The 14,992-nt window shown below is 35.9% G+C and overlaps 1 protein-coding gene across 1 annotated transcript in view; it reads left to right on the top strand.

Moving 5' to 3' along the window:
* Positions 1-14,204, top strand: part of LOC145686730 (popeye domain-containing protein 3-like) — a 212,215-nt gene extending 198,011 nt beyond the window's left edge. The window contains exon 9 of the mRNA XM_081760340.1: positions 13,559-14,204. Coding sequence (XP_081616466.1) covers positions 13,559-13,749 — 191 coding nt within the window. The 3' untranslated portion in view covers positions 13,750-14,204. The remainder of the gene's footprint in view (positions 1-13,558) is intronic.
* The last annotated feature ends 788 nt before the right edge of the window (positions 14,205-14,992 follow it).

Genomic DNA, 14,992 nt, shown 5'->3' with positions numbered 1-14,992 from the left:
TTTCCTGACAAAATTCGAGTCGAGACAGAAAATAGAAAAAATAGTCAATAGAAAAATATACATTTTTCGAGTCGAGAAATCACTTTTACAGCACATTTTCGAGACGAGACAGCCACAAATCTTGTTTCGTGCGCATCCCTACATTAAAGGTCGACTGGAAAAAGGACTTCGTGTTACTATTCAGTCCATACTCTTTGTCTTCGAAATGTTTGAAGCTTAAAATACAATTTATGTATAAAATGATAATTTCCTGTTCTACTGTATGGTTGCGAAACATAGTCCCTTACTTTGAGCGAAGAACAAATTGAAAGTATTTGAACATACAATCCTGAGACAAATATTCGGACCTGGGAATGGGAATGACGCAAATTTTGAAACAAAGAATTTCATAATTTATACCGTTTACCTAAGATAGTTGAGGTCATTAAGGCTAGAAGGATTAGGTGGGCAGGTCATATTGCTAGAATGGAAGAAAGTAGAAATACTTTCAAAATACTATAAACTGAAAATCTAACTGGTAAAAGGCCACTAGGAAGACCTAGGCGCAGATGGGCAAATAATATTAATATGAAACTTCCAGAAATAGGAGTACAAAGTAGAAACTGGATCCAGTTGACTAAGGATAGAAGTCAACGCAGGGCTTTTGTGAACGCAGCATTGAACCTCTGGGTTTCATAGGCCATAGAGTTAGTTAAGTAGGCATTGAACCTCCAGATGACATAGGACGTCGAGTGAGTCAGGCATTGAGCCTCCAGGTTCCATAGGCCATAGAGTGAGTTAGTTAGCCATTGTATCTCCGGGTTCCACAGGCTATAGAGTGAGTCAGTTAGGCATTGTACCTCCGGGTTCCATAGGCCATAGAGTTAGTTAGGCATTGACCTCCAGGTTCTATAGGTAATACAGTTAGTTAGTTAGGCATTGAACCTCCTGATTCCATAGGCCATAAGTTAGTTAGTTACGCATTGAACCTCCAGGTTCTATAGGTAATACAGTTAGTTAGTTAGGCATTGAACCTCCTGATTCCATAGGCCATACAGTTAGTTAAAGATATGCCACATTGACTTGATCCCTAGTCTTCCGTTGCAAGCGCTGCTATCGGCTGAAGGAATTCCAGTCGCTTTCTCTCGCTTAGCGACAGCTGGACCCTTATTGGCTCAACGCGTGGGTGTGTGAGGGTGTGAGCTTTAGTTCGCATTTTTGCCACGGCTCAAGACATTTTGGCAGCACAATAGTTACCCATTGAACCTCCAGGTTCTATAGGTAATACAGTTAGTTAGTTAGGCATTGAATCTCCTGATTCCATAGGCCATAAGTTAGTTAGTTACGCATTGAACCTCCAGGTTCTATAGGTAATACAGTTAGTTAGTTAGGCATTGAACCTCTTGATTCCATAGGCCATACAGTTAGTTAGTTACGCATTGAACCTCCAGGTTCTGTAGGCCAAATAGATAATTAGCTAGGCATTGAACCTCCGGTTCCATACGATATAGTTACTTATACTTTTATTGATAACAATAGAACAAGTTCTACTTCTATTACTAATGTTTAATAGAAAATTATTGTGGAAAGATCGAGTATATACCAACCAATAGATGTTTCTGAGTAGAAAACACGTACGTGCTCAGTGTAAATTCTCATGCGTAGTTGGCGACAATTTTTTTTTAAATAATAAATCTAAAAGTTGATGATAAACGAAAACCATGCGACCTATTAAGGTGAGATTGATATTGAAATATACTCTTATAAAGCTGTTCATCATAATAATATAGTGATCACGAGGAGTCGTGAAGCTTGACCTAGATTTACCAATTCCGCCACCCAATAGAATGCGAGGGTGTGTCCCGGTCGTCAACTCCCACTCTGAAATTTTGCCAGTATCGTCTCTCGCACCAAACGGAGAACATCTCCTGAGGGTGTAGTGTTGTTGGGTTGGCGCTAAGTTTCGTTTTGTTATTGTATTTTTATATTTTTGCTATTATTATTATTGTTACGGTTTAATTCGAATAATTCGTAGTGTTCGTGTTATAGTTCTTTATGAAAGTTTTTTTTTCGCTCATTCGCCATGTTCCCTATGTTTGGCAACGTTGTTGGTGCGTTTCTGCTGTCTTACCTTTTCTCAAGTGTGCATTCAGAAGGTAGCTCCACGAATTGTACCAAATTCTTCCGAAGTATCACACATGAGGGATAGCATTTCTATGACTGATGTAGAACCCAGGCTTCACGAATCGTGGCGATCACTACAGCAAGACGAAGTATGTGGTACGGTTAATGAGATATGAACTAAAATTGTCATGAACTTTAAAAAAAATTAATTTCTGTTTTCGGTTTGTCCTAGCCATGACTCGTTGCCATTCATGGGTTTCTATCAGGTTAGACAAAGTCTCTCCAAGTCATGGGTCTAAGTGGATCAGACTTTGTCTCTCCAGGTCATGGGTCTGTCTGGGTCAGACCAGATATCTTCAGATCATGGATTTATCCGGCTCATACCGGGTCTCTCCAGGTCATGAGTCTTTTTGAGTCAGACCAGGTCTATCCAAGTTATGAGTCTATCCGATCAGACCATATATTCAGATCTTGGGTCTCTCAGGGAGAGACTGGGTCACTCCAGATCATTGGTCGGTCTATTCGGGTCAGACCGAGCCACTCGAGGTCATGAGTCTGTCCGTTTCAGACCGGGTCACTGTGAGTCATGGGTCTGACCGAGTCACCAGGTCAAGTATGTCATGAGTCTAATTGCCTTTGGATCATGAGTCTAATTGCCTTTGGATCAACTGGGCAGTTACACCCATTCCATTTCTGATATATAAAAAAAATTCTAAACCCAGAATATTATTGTTCGATACCTTTCAACAATGATGCAATACTATTTGTAACATTTACTTCAAAATATTATAAAGATAATGACATTAATTTCCAACATTGTGTATAAGATAATGATATAATAAATCCTTCAGTTTACAATGAACGTCTTCTTCAAATTTTGCATGAAATATTGTTAAAATCATTAGAAAATCAAACCACTAAAATTCTCGATTCCATTTCGAGAGAAAATAAAAAAATGGTTCTCCACATAAATCAATAGTCTTACAAACAAAGGTAGAGCAGGTATACTCAACACTCTTTAAAAATATGTTTTATTCAACACCAGTGACTATTAAAGTGTTTTAATCCCGTATTAGTGACAACTCAGTGACAACTAAAGTGTTCCAGTTCCGTAGTAGTGATAATAATTGTAGCTACAGTGTCTTTCTTTATCCCTCGCTAGCACACAATGAATCGAAATTGTATTGTGTAAACAAAGCAATTTCTGTCAATCTCTCCTGTAAATAACAGTAGGAAACGACAAGCTGAAAAGATTTCTCAAGAGATTTCGTTGCTTTGGTGTTGAAATTGGATGAATTATTAAGTCAACCTTATGTCTTCAGCTGTCACTTCGTGTATGCTGCCTTTGCTCAAGTGATACACACTCCCGAAAAAAAAAGCGCCGCACTTGAAATTTCAACGGCAAAGCAAGCATCTCTGTCCCTTACTAGGAATCTATCTAGGGCTATGTTTCTTATACACGAGTATATACAGTTTTTTTTACAATAAACCGAACTATTTTATTGCTTCTGCAAAATAGGATGAATTGTATCGTAATTATAAGGAAATTGGAGTCTCAGGTACACTCATGTCCAGAATTATTGTCGCATGTTTATAAATTGTAGGATTATAATTTGATAACGAATTCGCCCTGTATTTCTTACAATGTTAGTATGTGTATAATCAGCAAAGACATGTATGTGGAAAATTTCATGTCAAAAGAGAAGTAACTAAGAACAATAAAACGAAAATAAAACTTTCTTGTCTATTTAGCAACATTTTGTTTTACTCAGTCTAATTTTTGTATTTATAATTCTTTTCCAATGAAATTTACCATAAATATAAGTTTCCCGATTACACACATAGTATCAGTATTGAAAGTAACCTGCAAAATCATTATCAAATTATATTCTTACAAGAAAACAGTTATGCGACAATCATTTTGAACATGAGTGTACATCTGTTGTTGATGTAAGTAAATGTAAATTAGGAAAGAACTGGTGGAATAAAACTATGGAAAAAACCTTGAGGAAATCCATAGGCATCATGTTAACCCATAAAAAAAATGATTAAATCCTTCAGTTTAACGTCTCAAGATTATGCCCATTAGGCTAAGGGAGACGGATGATTAAGGCAAATTATTTATTATGGAAAAAATGGTGGTATGAGAATGTGGAAGGAAATGGGACCAATGGGAGTGCATCTTGAAATACCACAAACATGATGTTGTCCACCACAAATTTACTTAGTCGGGAATCGAACCAGGGACCCCAAAGCACCAGAGGTAAGCACTCTACCACAGCCCACCGTGTCCACCAGTTAACCATCAGAATCTCGCGTTGCTTCTAACCAAATAATAGTAATAATAATGTAATAATATTGTTAGTAGCTCTCTCATATTAGATTCAAAACTTGATGCTAAATGAGTTCCTCGGAAAATCAGTAGTAAATTCAAGTTTACTTTAATAGTAGAGCCTGTTCTTAATAACCTCGGTGTTCAACAAGGACTGAAACACTATCATTACTAATAATTCTATCTAAATATCCATTCTGGGCGCAAAATTTCAAAGTCAGACGGCAGTATCTCGCCAATCCAAAAATGATGATCGCCAGTATCTCTTACGTACAAATTATGAGAGGTCACCCCGCCCCCAGCCTTTGGTTTGACAACGTAAAAGATCACATCACTGCATAAAATTTCAAAATCAGGCAATTCGATTCAGGATAATCAATTTTGAATTGGACAATTCATATCAGTGACAATTATTTTCTCACTCAGCCCCAACTATTTTCGTGCGAAACAGAAACTGCGCAGCCATGTGAGTTTACGCAGAAACCATTCCTAATGAATACTAGTCCCCAGCTCTAAATTTCTAGTCGCCAATGGCGACCTGGCGACCAGAAATTTTGCGCCCTGATATATATAACCAATCTAATGAAAAACCAATTAATTATTTGGTTGATTGTTATTTAAATAATGGGATTGATAAGGCTTTGAATTTGAATTAATTAATGGAGTCGAATGTTCGAAAGTTAAGTATCTCAGCTTGTCCATACCGCTCCTGTTTTCTTCCACAACTACAAAGCTTTATTTACATATAATTTTACATATAATTATAGAATTGAGTTTATTAGACAAATGATATTAGAGAAAAAGTTAGCTAATAAAAAGACATAACGTTTCTGAAATAACGGAGGCAGGAGACCAAACATTAAGCTTTGGACTCTTAAAGTTACAGTGGTTTAGTATACAAAAAGGAAAAATACAACTTACATCAACAGAGGTTGTGAAAATAAATGAAATCTCTGAGTTTTACGTCCCACGGTTATGCCGGTTAGGCTAAAGAAGACGGTGATGATGGGATGAATGAAATGGTGGAATGAAGAAAGTGGGAGGAAACGGGAGAACCGCGAGGAAAGTCACGCACGCGGTGTTTATCCACTACAAAGTTCACTTGGCGGGGCTGGGATCGAACCCAGGACCCCAAGCACCAGAGGTGAACACTCTACTACTGAGCCACCGCAGTCCCTCAACAAAGGTTGTCTTGTGACACCATCAGTTTTGAGATGTCCAGTCATGCTCTCGTTTTTTCGAGTGAGAATCGGAATGGCCTTTTGTCCCTTGCACGCCTTTTCATATCTGACAATTTACATTAGTTTGAACCCTGAGGTTCTCTAAAATTACTCTTTTTTTTTTTTTTTCAATGAACACAAGAGAGTTCGTGATCACTTTTAGCTTTTTGCCTGAGGCCTAATTAACTATGAACTTAGACTGTTTACCTAAAAATACATTTTGTGTCATTTAGATATCCATAACCTACTTAATGAAATATATTCTGATTTTTAATAATTCCCATTTCCAAAAACAATACAAAATAATATTGGTTACTTGAATGTCCTTTCTATCATTAGAATAAAATTTATTAATATGTCTTATAAAGTATGATTTCTTTTTAAAAAATCTCTGTTCTTATAATTTCATTATACTATAGGGTTTAACGGTTTTTATTCAGCAGATGAGATGTGGACATACAATTTAATGTGGGATTCGAACCATTTTAGCTCCTACTGAAAATCGAACTCACGTCTCCCGTGGCGAAGGTAGTGTTGCTGAAATTCGAATATTCCGTACACTTGAATACTGGAACATTCTTTAATAAAACTTTCGAATAAGATGACTATTCGAGTAAGAAATACTTGTATTGCTTTAATAATCTTTATATGTCATCACAGCAAGAACGATAAAGTTCGTAGATCCGTATTTTATCAATTGAGCTGTTTTTGTATCATCCTAGTCAGAGCCAACTCTACCATTTGTGCAACACATATATTTCACGGGGCGGCATGTTTCAAGGGTCGGTAAAATCTATCAAATAAATCCCAGCATGAATTGCTTGATTGTTGCCAAATACAAGAACTCAATTCTCGAACATTAGCGAACACCTGTTCCATTTAATTAGTTATCACAGTTCTGATATGAACATAGTCTTGTCCTTGTCTCATACAAGTTCCTTATCATTGAAGGTGGAAACAAGTTTTTTTTTAAAAAAAAAAAAAAAAACAGATGTAAAAGGAAAATCAAGAAATAAAGATAAAAGAGCTAGTTCCACTGGAATTATAACCTGATATATTGAGATTGAAGCTCGATATTGAGTTCTATAACAAGTATTACCTTCTTTGCTGTGCAGGTGTGTTTCCTTTATCTTTCACTAACATCATATACTATTATTAAAGGAAATAAAAACAAACACAACGAGATTGTATTTGTAGTTTTCATGCCTTTTGTTAGGACGTGTGCACTAGGGTGGAGCGAAAATATGAAAGAGAAAATTTTAATTTGGCAGACCCATAAAAAGTTTACTACTTGTCAAAGGAACACCTCTGTAAAATTTGATGAAATTTCGTGAATAATTTTAGGGTGCTACCAACCACTAAACTTTTGTCATTTAACCCTTTTAAATTATGTCGTTCCAAATGGAACGATGGCGCAGTATGTACATTGTTGGCTTAAAAATGAATCAACAAAGCTTTTTACTTAGATTTATTTTTGTTTTTTCAAACATAGAGGCAGCGTAGAACACGTTTCGTACAGTTTTTTGCCTTTCTGCGTCGAGACATGGGGGTGATGACGTCATAAGTGGAAAACAAATTGTTGGCCTATTTTCATTATTTTTGACGGGTTTACTTTTGCAACTACAAGGTCGAAATTTTGCACTCACAATCACTATACCCATTAGTATTTCTTCGATTTTTCCAGATCTCTGCGTTAACGCAGAGGGGTTCACAGGGGCAAAAAGGTGAAAACGGATTTTTTTTATTTTTAAAAATCCGTTTTTTGGCGATTTTTCCGTCTCAGGTACATGATGGAGACATGAAACCGTTGGAAAGGCTATTCCATTCTGAAGAGAATGAGATGTGAACCATGATCCTAGCGCAAATAGGAATGTCTCAGGAAATTCTTATCTGAGATCCTGTTTTATGCATGCATCTGCAATATTCTGCGGATATTCTCAGCACATTGATAAATATGTTTTTCCACCCTTACTTTTGCACCTAGAACAGTGAAATTTTGCAAGCATATTCTCTATACCCCTTAGTATTTCTCCGATTTTTCACATCACTGCATCAACAAAGGGAGTCCAGAGCGGGCAAACTTAGAAAAAGGGATTCTTTTTAGATTAAAAATCCCTTTCTTCGCGATTTCCTCCCTCAGATGCATGATGGAGACATGTGAGTATTTAACAGTGATGACACCGTAGCTGCTTGACTAAAAGTCTAAAATTTACCTAAAAACCCCATAATTTAAGAGAGTTAATATATTTGGTACATATTGGGTTATGGGCTGACGGGATGAAAAGAATTAATCAAGACAAGGTGTTTTTGTAAAAATATGTTAAAATTTTCTGATACTATGTGTATAGAGATATGTATTACTATTATGTTTAAATTAAGTTTAATTATACTACGCCTGTTGCGGATTTCTTTATTTATAGATACATTGACTAAAGCCAGGTAGTAGATGCTAAAATCAGTAAAGCAATTGGTTTGAACTGAGACAGTGCGGTAAGCTGCGTTTTTCAGGGATTAATTGAGTTAGGAACATTTATTTGGTGTAATGTTAACTAGGAATGTAGTTCAGTGCCCAATTCTGGGGAGTCCTTCTGATTTGAAAGACAACATTTTACCAAGTGTGCTAGAAGTTTTGAAACACTATTTACATTTACGATAACTACTTAAAGCAACATCGAAGAAAGATCCGTCGATTTCAGACATCTCTAATATTCTGACAGAAAAGATTGAAGAAATTTGAAATCGAGCGTCAATTCCAATTGTGTCAAGAAAACGTGTTTTGCAACTGATCTCAAAACTTATCATAAACTTGTGAGGTATCCAAAATCAAAACGAAATGAAAATTACTATCTGAAAGTCGAAGCTTTAAAACTGATGCAAGTGCGCTTCTTGACATTGCATCTTTCAAGTATGTTACTTTTGCTTCATGTATCTGTGAAAAAATAATTAAAGTGCAAAGGAACACACATTTCTTAATGACCAGAGATCTTCCAGGAAGATGGTAATTGGTTCCGTAGATAAAACCAAGACAATGAAGTTAAGAAGAGCAGAATAAAGGAAAAGAAAAGAGGCTTCAAGCATTGAAAAGTATAAAATATGTATTGATGTTCGAACAGTCAGCACTGATTATGTTGCCGATACTGGCGAATTGTTGTCATCTGAGGATGAGGATGAGGTTAAGGGTGACAGAGAGACATTTGAAACTGACATTTCAACATCGAAAGAAAAAGCTTCAAAAAACCAAGTGAGATCACAACTTCCAACATTGGCGAGAGTTTCAGATCAGTATGGGGTATCTGCTAGATGTGTTGCCGCAATTGCATCTGCAACTTTACAAGATTTTGGAATAGTTTTCAGGGAAGACACATCTCAAGTAATTGACAGAAGTACGGAGAGCACGACAAAAAACACAAGCTACACTTCAAGAACAGAGACAGGAAAAAGACACTCTGATAGGACTTTACTTTGATGGAAGGAAATGTGCAACATTAACTCAAGCAAAAATTGGCCAGAAATGTCACTGTCGAACCATAGTTGAGGAACACATTTCTCTTATTCAAGAACCAAATTTCATTTATTTGGGCCATGTTACACCATCAAGTGGCTCATCAAAAAGTGTATCAGAAAGTATTGTGAAAATCTGCTCAGAAAACAGTATAGATATAAGGAATCTATCAGCAATTGGCAGTGATAGAACAGCAGTGAATACTGGAACAAAAAATGGAGTCATTAGGATATTTGAACAACACCTTAACAGACCATTGCAATGGTTTATGTGCCAACTACATGCGAATGAACTTCCCCTTCGCCACTTATTTCAGTACCTTCATGGAGTCACACTGGGACCTCGTGAATTCTCCGGACCGATTGGAAATATGCTAAAAGATTGTGAATATTTCCCTGTTAAAAGTTTCCAGAAAATCACTTGTAATTTACCAGACATTTCTGCGGATGATCTAAGCACAGATCAAAAATATTTACACGAAATGTGCCATGCCATTTTCTCAGGAAACTGCTCTGCTGATCTCACCAATCGAAACCCTGGCAGGTTGTCACATTCAAGGTGGCTAACGATGGCTGACAGGGTACTGAAAGTGTATGTGAAAACTGAGAATCCATCATTTAATCTGACTGAATACATTGTCAAAGTGTATGCTCCTCTTTGGTTCAAAATTAAAAACAATTAGTCCCGCACGGACGGAGCTCAACATGTGTTTGAAACCATAGTGCTATCAAGGTTCTTACTTTCACATCTCAGAAGTGTTGTGGATTCCGTGATACAACGAAACGCAAATTTCAGCCACCCTGAAAACCTCTTGTTAGGGATGTTAACAGATCAAAGAGAACACGTTAGAAAACTTGCATTGAGAAGAATCCTTAAGCATCGTGAAAGAAGTTCAAGCACTGTTGTCAAAGTACGACAGTTCACAATTCCAAAGTTGAACTTTGATGTGCAAGACTACACTGAAATTATTGACTGGTAGGAAGTTGAAGTCACAGAGCTCTCAATTTTGACAAATCTTACAAATGAAGAATTATAGTCCCTTATCATCAGTCGGGAAGTGCCAGTATTCAATTTCCCCAAATTTCCAGCCCACACACAGGCCGTCGAAAGGTGTGTAAAGTTAGTGACTGAAGCATCTGAGGCTGTAATTGGTCCAGAAGCAAGGGATGGCTTCAAACGTACGAAGATAAAGTCAAGACTCATTATGACAGTCTTTGAAACCAAGAAGGAGTACAGTGTTGCATAAAGTGATAACGGGACTGTGAGTGTAATAGGTTAAAGTCAAACTTGTAATGCAGTCAGTGTCTAAGGATTTATCACACCGTGGGGGGAGGTTCTTGTCTTATGTTTCAGAAAATTTTAATATATCATTACTTGTGTTTAACTATGTCTTAACTGTATCAATTAACATGTTAGAAGTAATCAAACAGAAGGAAACCACCATTTTATATGAGCCTGCTGTATGTCCGATTATTCGTGTAATATGACAGTAAAAAAACAGCTGGTAGCAACCTAAAGATATGTTCAGAATTTCAAAAAAATTGGAATATATGTTGTACAACATTAAAGGAAAACTTTAGTACCTATGCCATTAAGAATTTCTATTGAAATATTTTTCTCACTACTTTTCACTCCACCCTAGTGTGCACTTTCTCTTCCCTTGGTAATGTTCATAATGGGGTAGCGTACTTAAAACTGTGGCTTTTGAGATTTGTTCTTTCCAGAGAAAGTTGGACAGCAAATAATTATATTGCACGGGTCTACAGCAAATAATGCTATTGCAAATTGCGTAGAGCCCTGATTCTAGTTTTCCTACGTTTTGAGTGTGTACATAACTACCGATAGAAATTAGAACATCTCGCGTTTTACGATATAAGTCTGCAGTGGAGCCATGTCTGAAGTTAACTTTTCAACACTGAAATAAATCTTGTGATTCTGTTGGTATTTTTGGAGTCAGCTAACTTGATATAAATTTTGTAAAATTATATATTTCAGAGTTAAACTAACTAATTCTATAGCTTATAGAACCCGAAGGTTTAATGACGTGTTCACAAAAGATCTCCATTCACTTCTGTCCTTAGTCAACTGGATCCAGTTTCTACTGTGTATTCCTATTTCTGCATGATCTATCTTAATATTGTCCTCCTATCCGCGCCTAGGTCTTCCTAATGGTCGTTTTCCGGTTGGATTTCCAGTTAATAACTTTGAAAGTGTTCCTAATTTGTTCCATTCTGGCTACAGGATCTGCCTACCTGAGCCTTCTGAACTTGATTTCCCTAACAATGTTTGGTAAACGGTATAAATTACTCAATTCCTCGTTATAGAAGTTTCCGCCTCCCCGATTGCCATTCCTCTTGGATCCGAATATTCGTCTGAGGATTTTATTCTCAAATACTTTCATTCTGCGCTTTTCCTTCAGAGTATGTGATCATATTTCGCGACCATACAGCACAAGAATTTTTGCAGCTAATAAGAATATTTAGTAACTAAATGTAACACAAAAAGCAATGTCAAAATTTGGAAAATAGCGTTGCAGAAAATAAAAAGGATTGTATTATGAAATGAAGAGTGGTTAGAATTCTGAACAACTTTATGACGTATTAAAGTTACAATGTCATATTTCAGAGCTGAATATAACATTGGATGGAGCTGTGTTTTGAAATTTCAGTGCTGGTTTCAGTCATATCTTCTATATAAGGGAGTATTTTCTGATTGGTAAGATCGTTAGGCGAAATGGGATTTAGCCCAAATGTTAATTCGGATTTCGTCTAAAAAGGCGTATCAGTTTTTTTTATCTGTGAGTGGCAATGATAAAGAGTTAGGCGAAATGAGAATTAGGCGAATTGTTAATATGACATGTCTCATATAATTTGTTTAGGTAAAACCATGTAAGTACATTTTGCTTTCTAACCGGTTTTTTAAAAAAAGGGGAGTTTTGGATCCCTCCCGTTTATGTATATATATTCACGTATAACTTCTACATAACTAGGTGCTGATTCTTTTTTTATTTGAGATTCTAATTCTCTATTGTAAGTTCCAACAAGCTTTATCTGGATCTGAATACAGTCTTTGGAGTTTGACCATGAAACATCTCAACATATGACAGTGTTAATATCGTGTTTATAATCATGATAATTCCATAACGCTTTGACAGATTATATACAGATTATTATCAGGTGTTCTACTCGTAAAAACGCGACCCATGGACAACAAAGCGTTAATCTTCAGGTCAAAATAAAGCATAAATAATATATAATGGTATAACTCTCGGAGCTCATTCATCTGATTTGTGAAATTAAAAAGTTGCACTATGTGGCAACGTTGTAAATTAAGTAGTAACCATTAGTATTGATCTACTAATCCATCAAGTAATTACATTAATTGTTAAGCTAATAAGAAGTTCTAGTGTCAACGTCTGTCGTCTTTAACAGGCATCTGGAAAGAGTTGATGTAACTATTTGATGGATTGGTTAATCTCTGAGGTTCTTTATCTGCGACGTTGCCACATAGTGCAATTTACTTATCCTAAAGAGTACCGGAATTTTATGCTTTGATTTGTAGAATGGTCTTCCGCAGTCCGTGGGCGCTATTTTTAGAACATCCGATATATATATATATATATGATCACGCGTTTCGGAGGCTGAGTCACTTTATCGGAAGTTAATATTTATCTTTAGTTTAAGTATCTCGGTATCTAGTGTTAAGGGTATTGATGAAGTGGAAAAATTAAATACTTAAAACAAAATGACCGACATAAATGCACTAAAAACCACAAAATAAGATCTTTTTTAAAAAAATATTAACTTTCTTCAACAAAATCTCTAAAAGTAGAAAAGAATAAAAATTCTAAAAGTAGAAAATAATAAAAGCACTAGAAGTAGAAAATAACGAAAGCTCTGAAAGTAGAAAATAATAAAAGCACTAAAAGTAGAAAATAATGAACGCTCTAAAACGAAAATAATAAGGATAAAGCGCTAGAAAACAGAAAATAATTTAGTACTTTTATGTACAAAATATTTTGATCTCTGTACCAAACCAAACAAATTAGTGTCTCAAAAATTAGTATCAAAATTAATTTTACTTGTATTAATTTGCTTGGCTTGGCACAGAATTGAATTTTTTATAGGTAATTGTAACGATTATTTTCTGCTTTTAAGACCTTTAATATTATTATTGTTAGTTTCGTTTCAAGGCTTCTATTATTTTCTACTTTCAGAGCTTTTATTATTTCTACTTTCAGAGCTTTCATTATTTTATACTTTTAGCGCTTTTATTCTTTTATACTTTTTAAACGCTTTTGTTGAAGTCGCTCATGTTCTTTTTTAAAAAAAACTCTGGTTTCTTTCTTTTATTTTATGTAATGTGTATTATGAGTAGTTCCTTCATATTGTCTCTTTGTAGTTTTCGACAGCCAGGAGCGGTTGAGTTTACCTGGGAAGGAGAATGGTTTCATGTTATTACCTAATGGACGTTTGGAGATGGAACCACTGCGAGAACTTCCGTCCAATGATGATCTCGCTTCCAATAATGACGTCGAGAGCTGGTTAGAGACAAGTTCTAAATATCACAGCTGTGAAATGACTGAAGATTAAAGAATTTTACTCCCCAATTTTGTGTTTTAAACTGTTACGAAAAACAAAAGGTTATCAAATGGAATTATTTGATAGGTCTTACGTCTCGTAGTATATATAATAAGAAAATCTGAATTTTATAAAATTGTTAACAGCACAATAAACTTAAGTTTACGATTCGTATCGGTTGTTGGTGTCTTTCGGCTAAAGAAATACTTCCAATAGTTTCCTTTTTTGTTTCTATGAGTACGAAATAACACGCACCAACCTGTGCTCGGTGGTCACCAGAAGCTAATATTGCATCCGCTGGCTAATGGAAAAGTGAAGTTGAAGGGCGGTGTATTAGCGCAATTGTGTCCATAGGAAGCAGGTACTTTAGCGATCGTGAGTATTTGCGTGTTTACCCAATTACAAGATGATTGTGAATATAAGACGACCTTCTATTTTAAACAGGCTTCTTGAGAAGTTTCTTATTTTTTTTTTTTTTTTTTTTAAAAAAACGTAATTCATTCGAATGTTCGACTCTCGCAATTCATCAACATTCTGGGATGTGTTCGTCGCTGCGCATCGAAGAACCGCTATGTGTTAAAACCACAACTTTTTAGGAGAAGCAAAAAAAAAAAAAAAAAAAAAAATACGAACTCTTAAAATTTTGCCAAATATACACGAAAACACATGAAAAAATAATAAAGTTGGTTGTACGTATATTACACACTGGACATTGTTGTAGCTTGCTTGAACAGTATTATATCACTAGTTTTGTGTTTACGTAGCACCTTTTGCGCCTTTATAAGCACATAGGGGATTTGTATACATTAATCAATGCGGACGTGATGAGAATCGGATACCTTTATTTCAATCTATAATTTTTTTCTTTGTTGTGGCGAAAGAATTGAATATTGACATATGGCATTATAAGGGACGCTGTCTGACAGCATTGTGGTTTATTTGCACGACATCGCTCATTTTCGACAAAAAAAAAAAAGTCACATAACGGTTCTTCAAGGCGCAGCGACGATATAATGTTTGAAGACGTTGCCACAAAATACTCGTACATAAGAATTTGCACCGCAGATCAAGACGACCACTTCAGTAACTCTTGTCGTCTCCCTCATAAGTGTATATCCGACAATTCTCTGACAAAACAACGCGTAATGTGGTGGTGCATCATCCTGATAAAAACCTCCATTTCCAGCCTCAATTTTCTGACGTTACTAGTCTGTACCGGTCATATAATAACTTTTTTCACTTAAGAGATGAGCTG

Source organism: Thermobia domestica, chromosome 5 (assembly GCF_964235325.1).
Source record: "Thermobia domestica chromosome 5, izTheDome1.hap1.1, whole genome shotgun sequence".
NCBI classification, from domain to species: domain Eukaryota; kingdom Metazoa; phylum Arthropoda; class Insecta; order Zygentoma; family Lepismatidae; genus Thermobia; species Thermobia domestica.
This window is presented reverse-complemented; position numbering and strand designations above follow the sequence as displayed.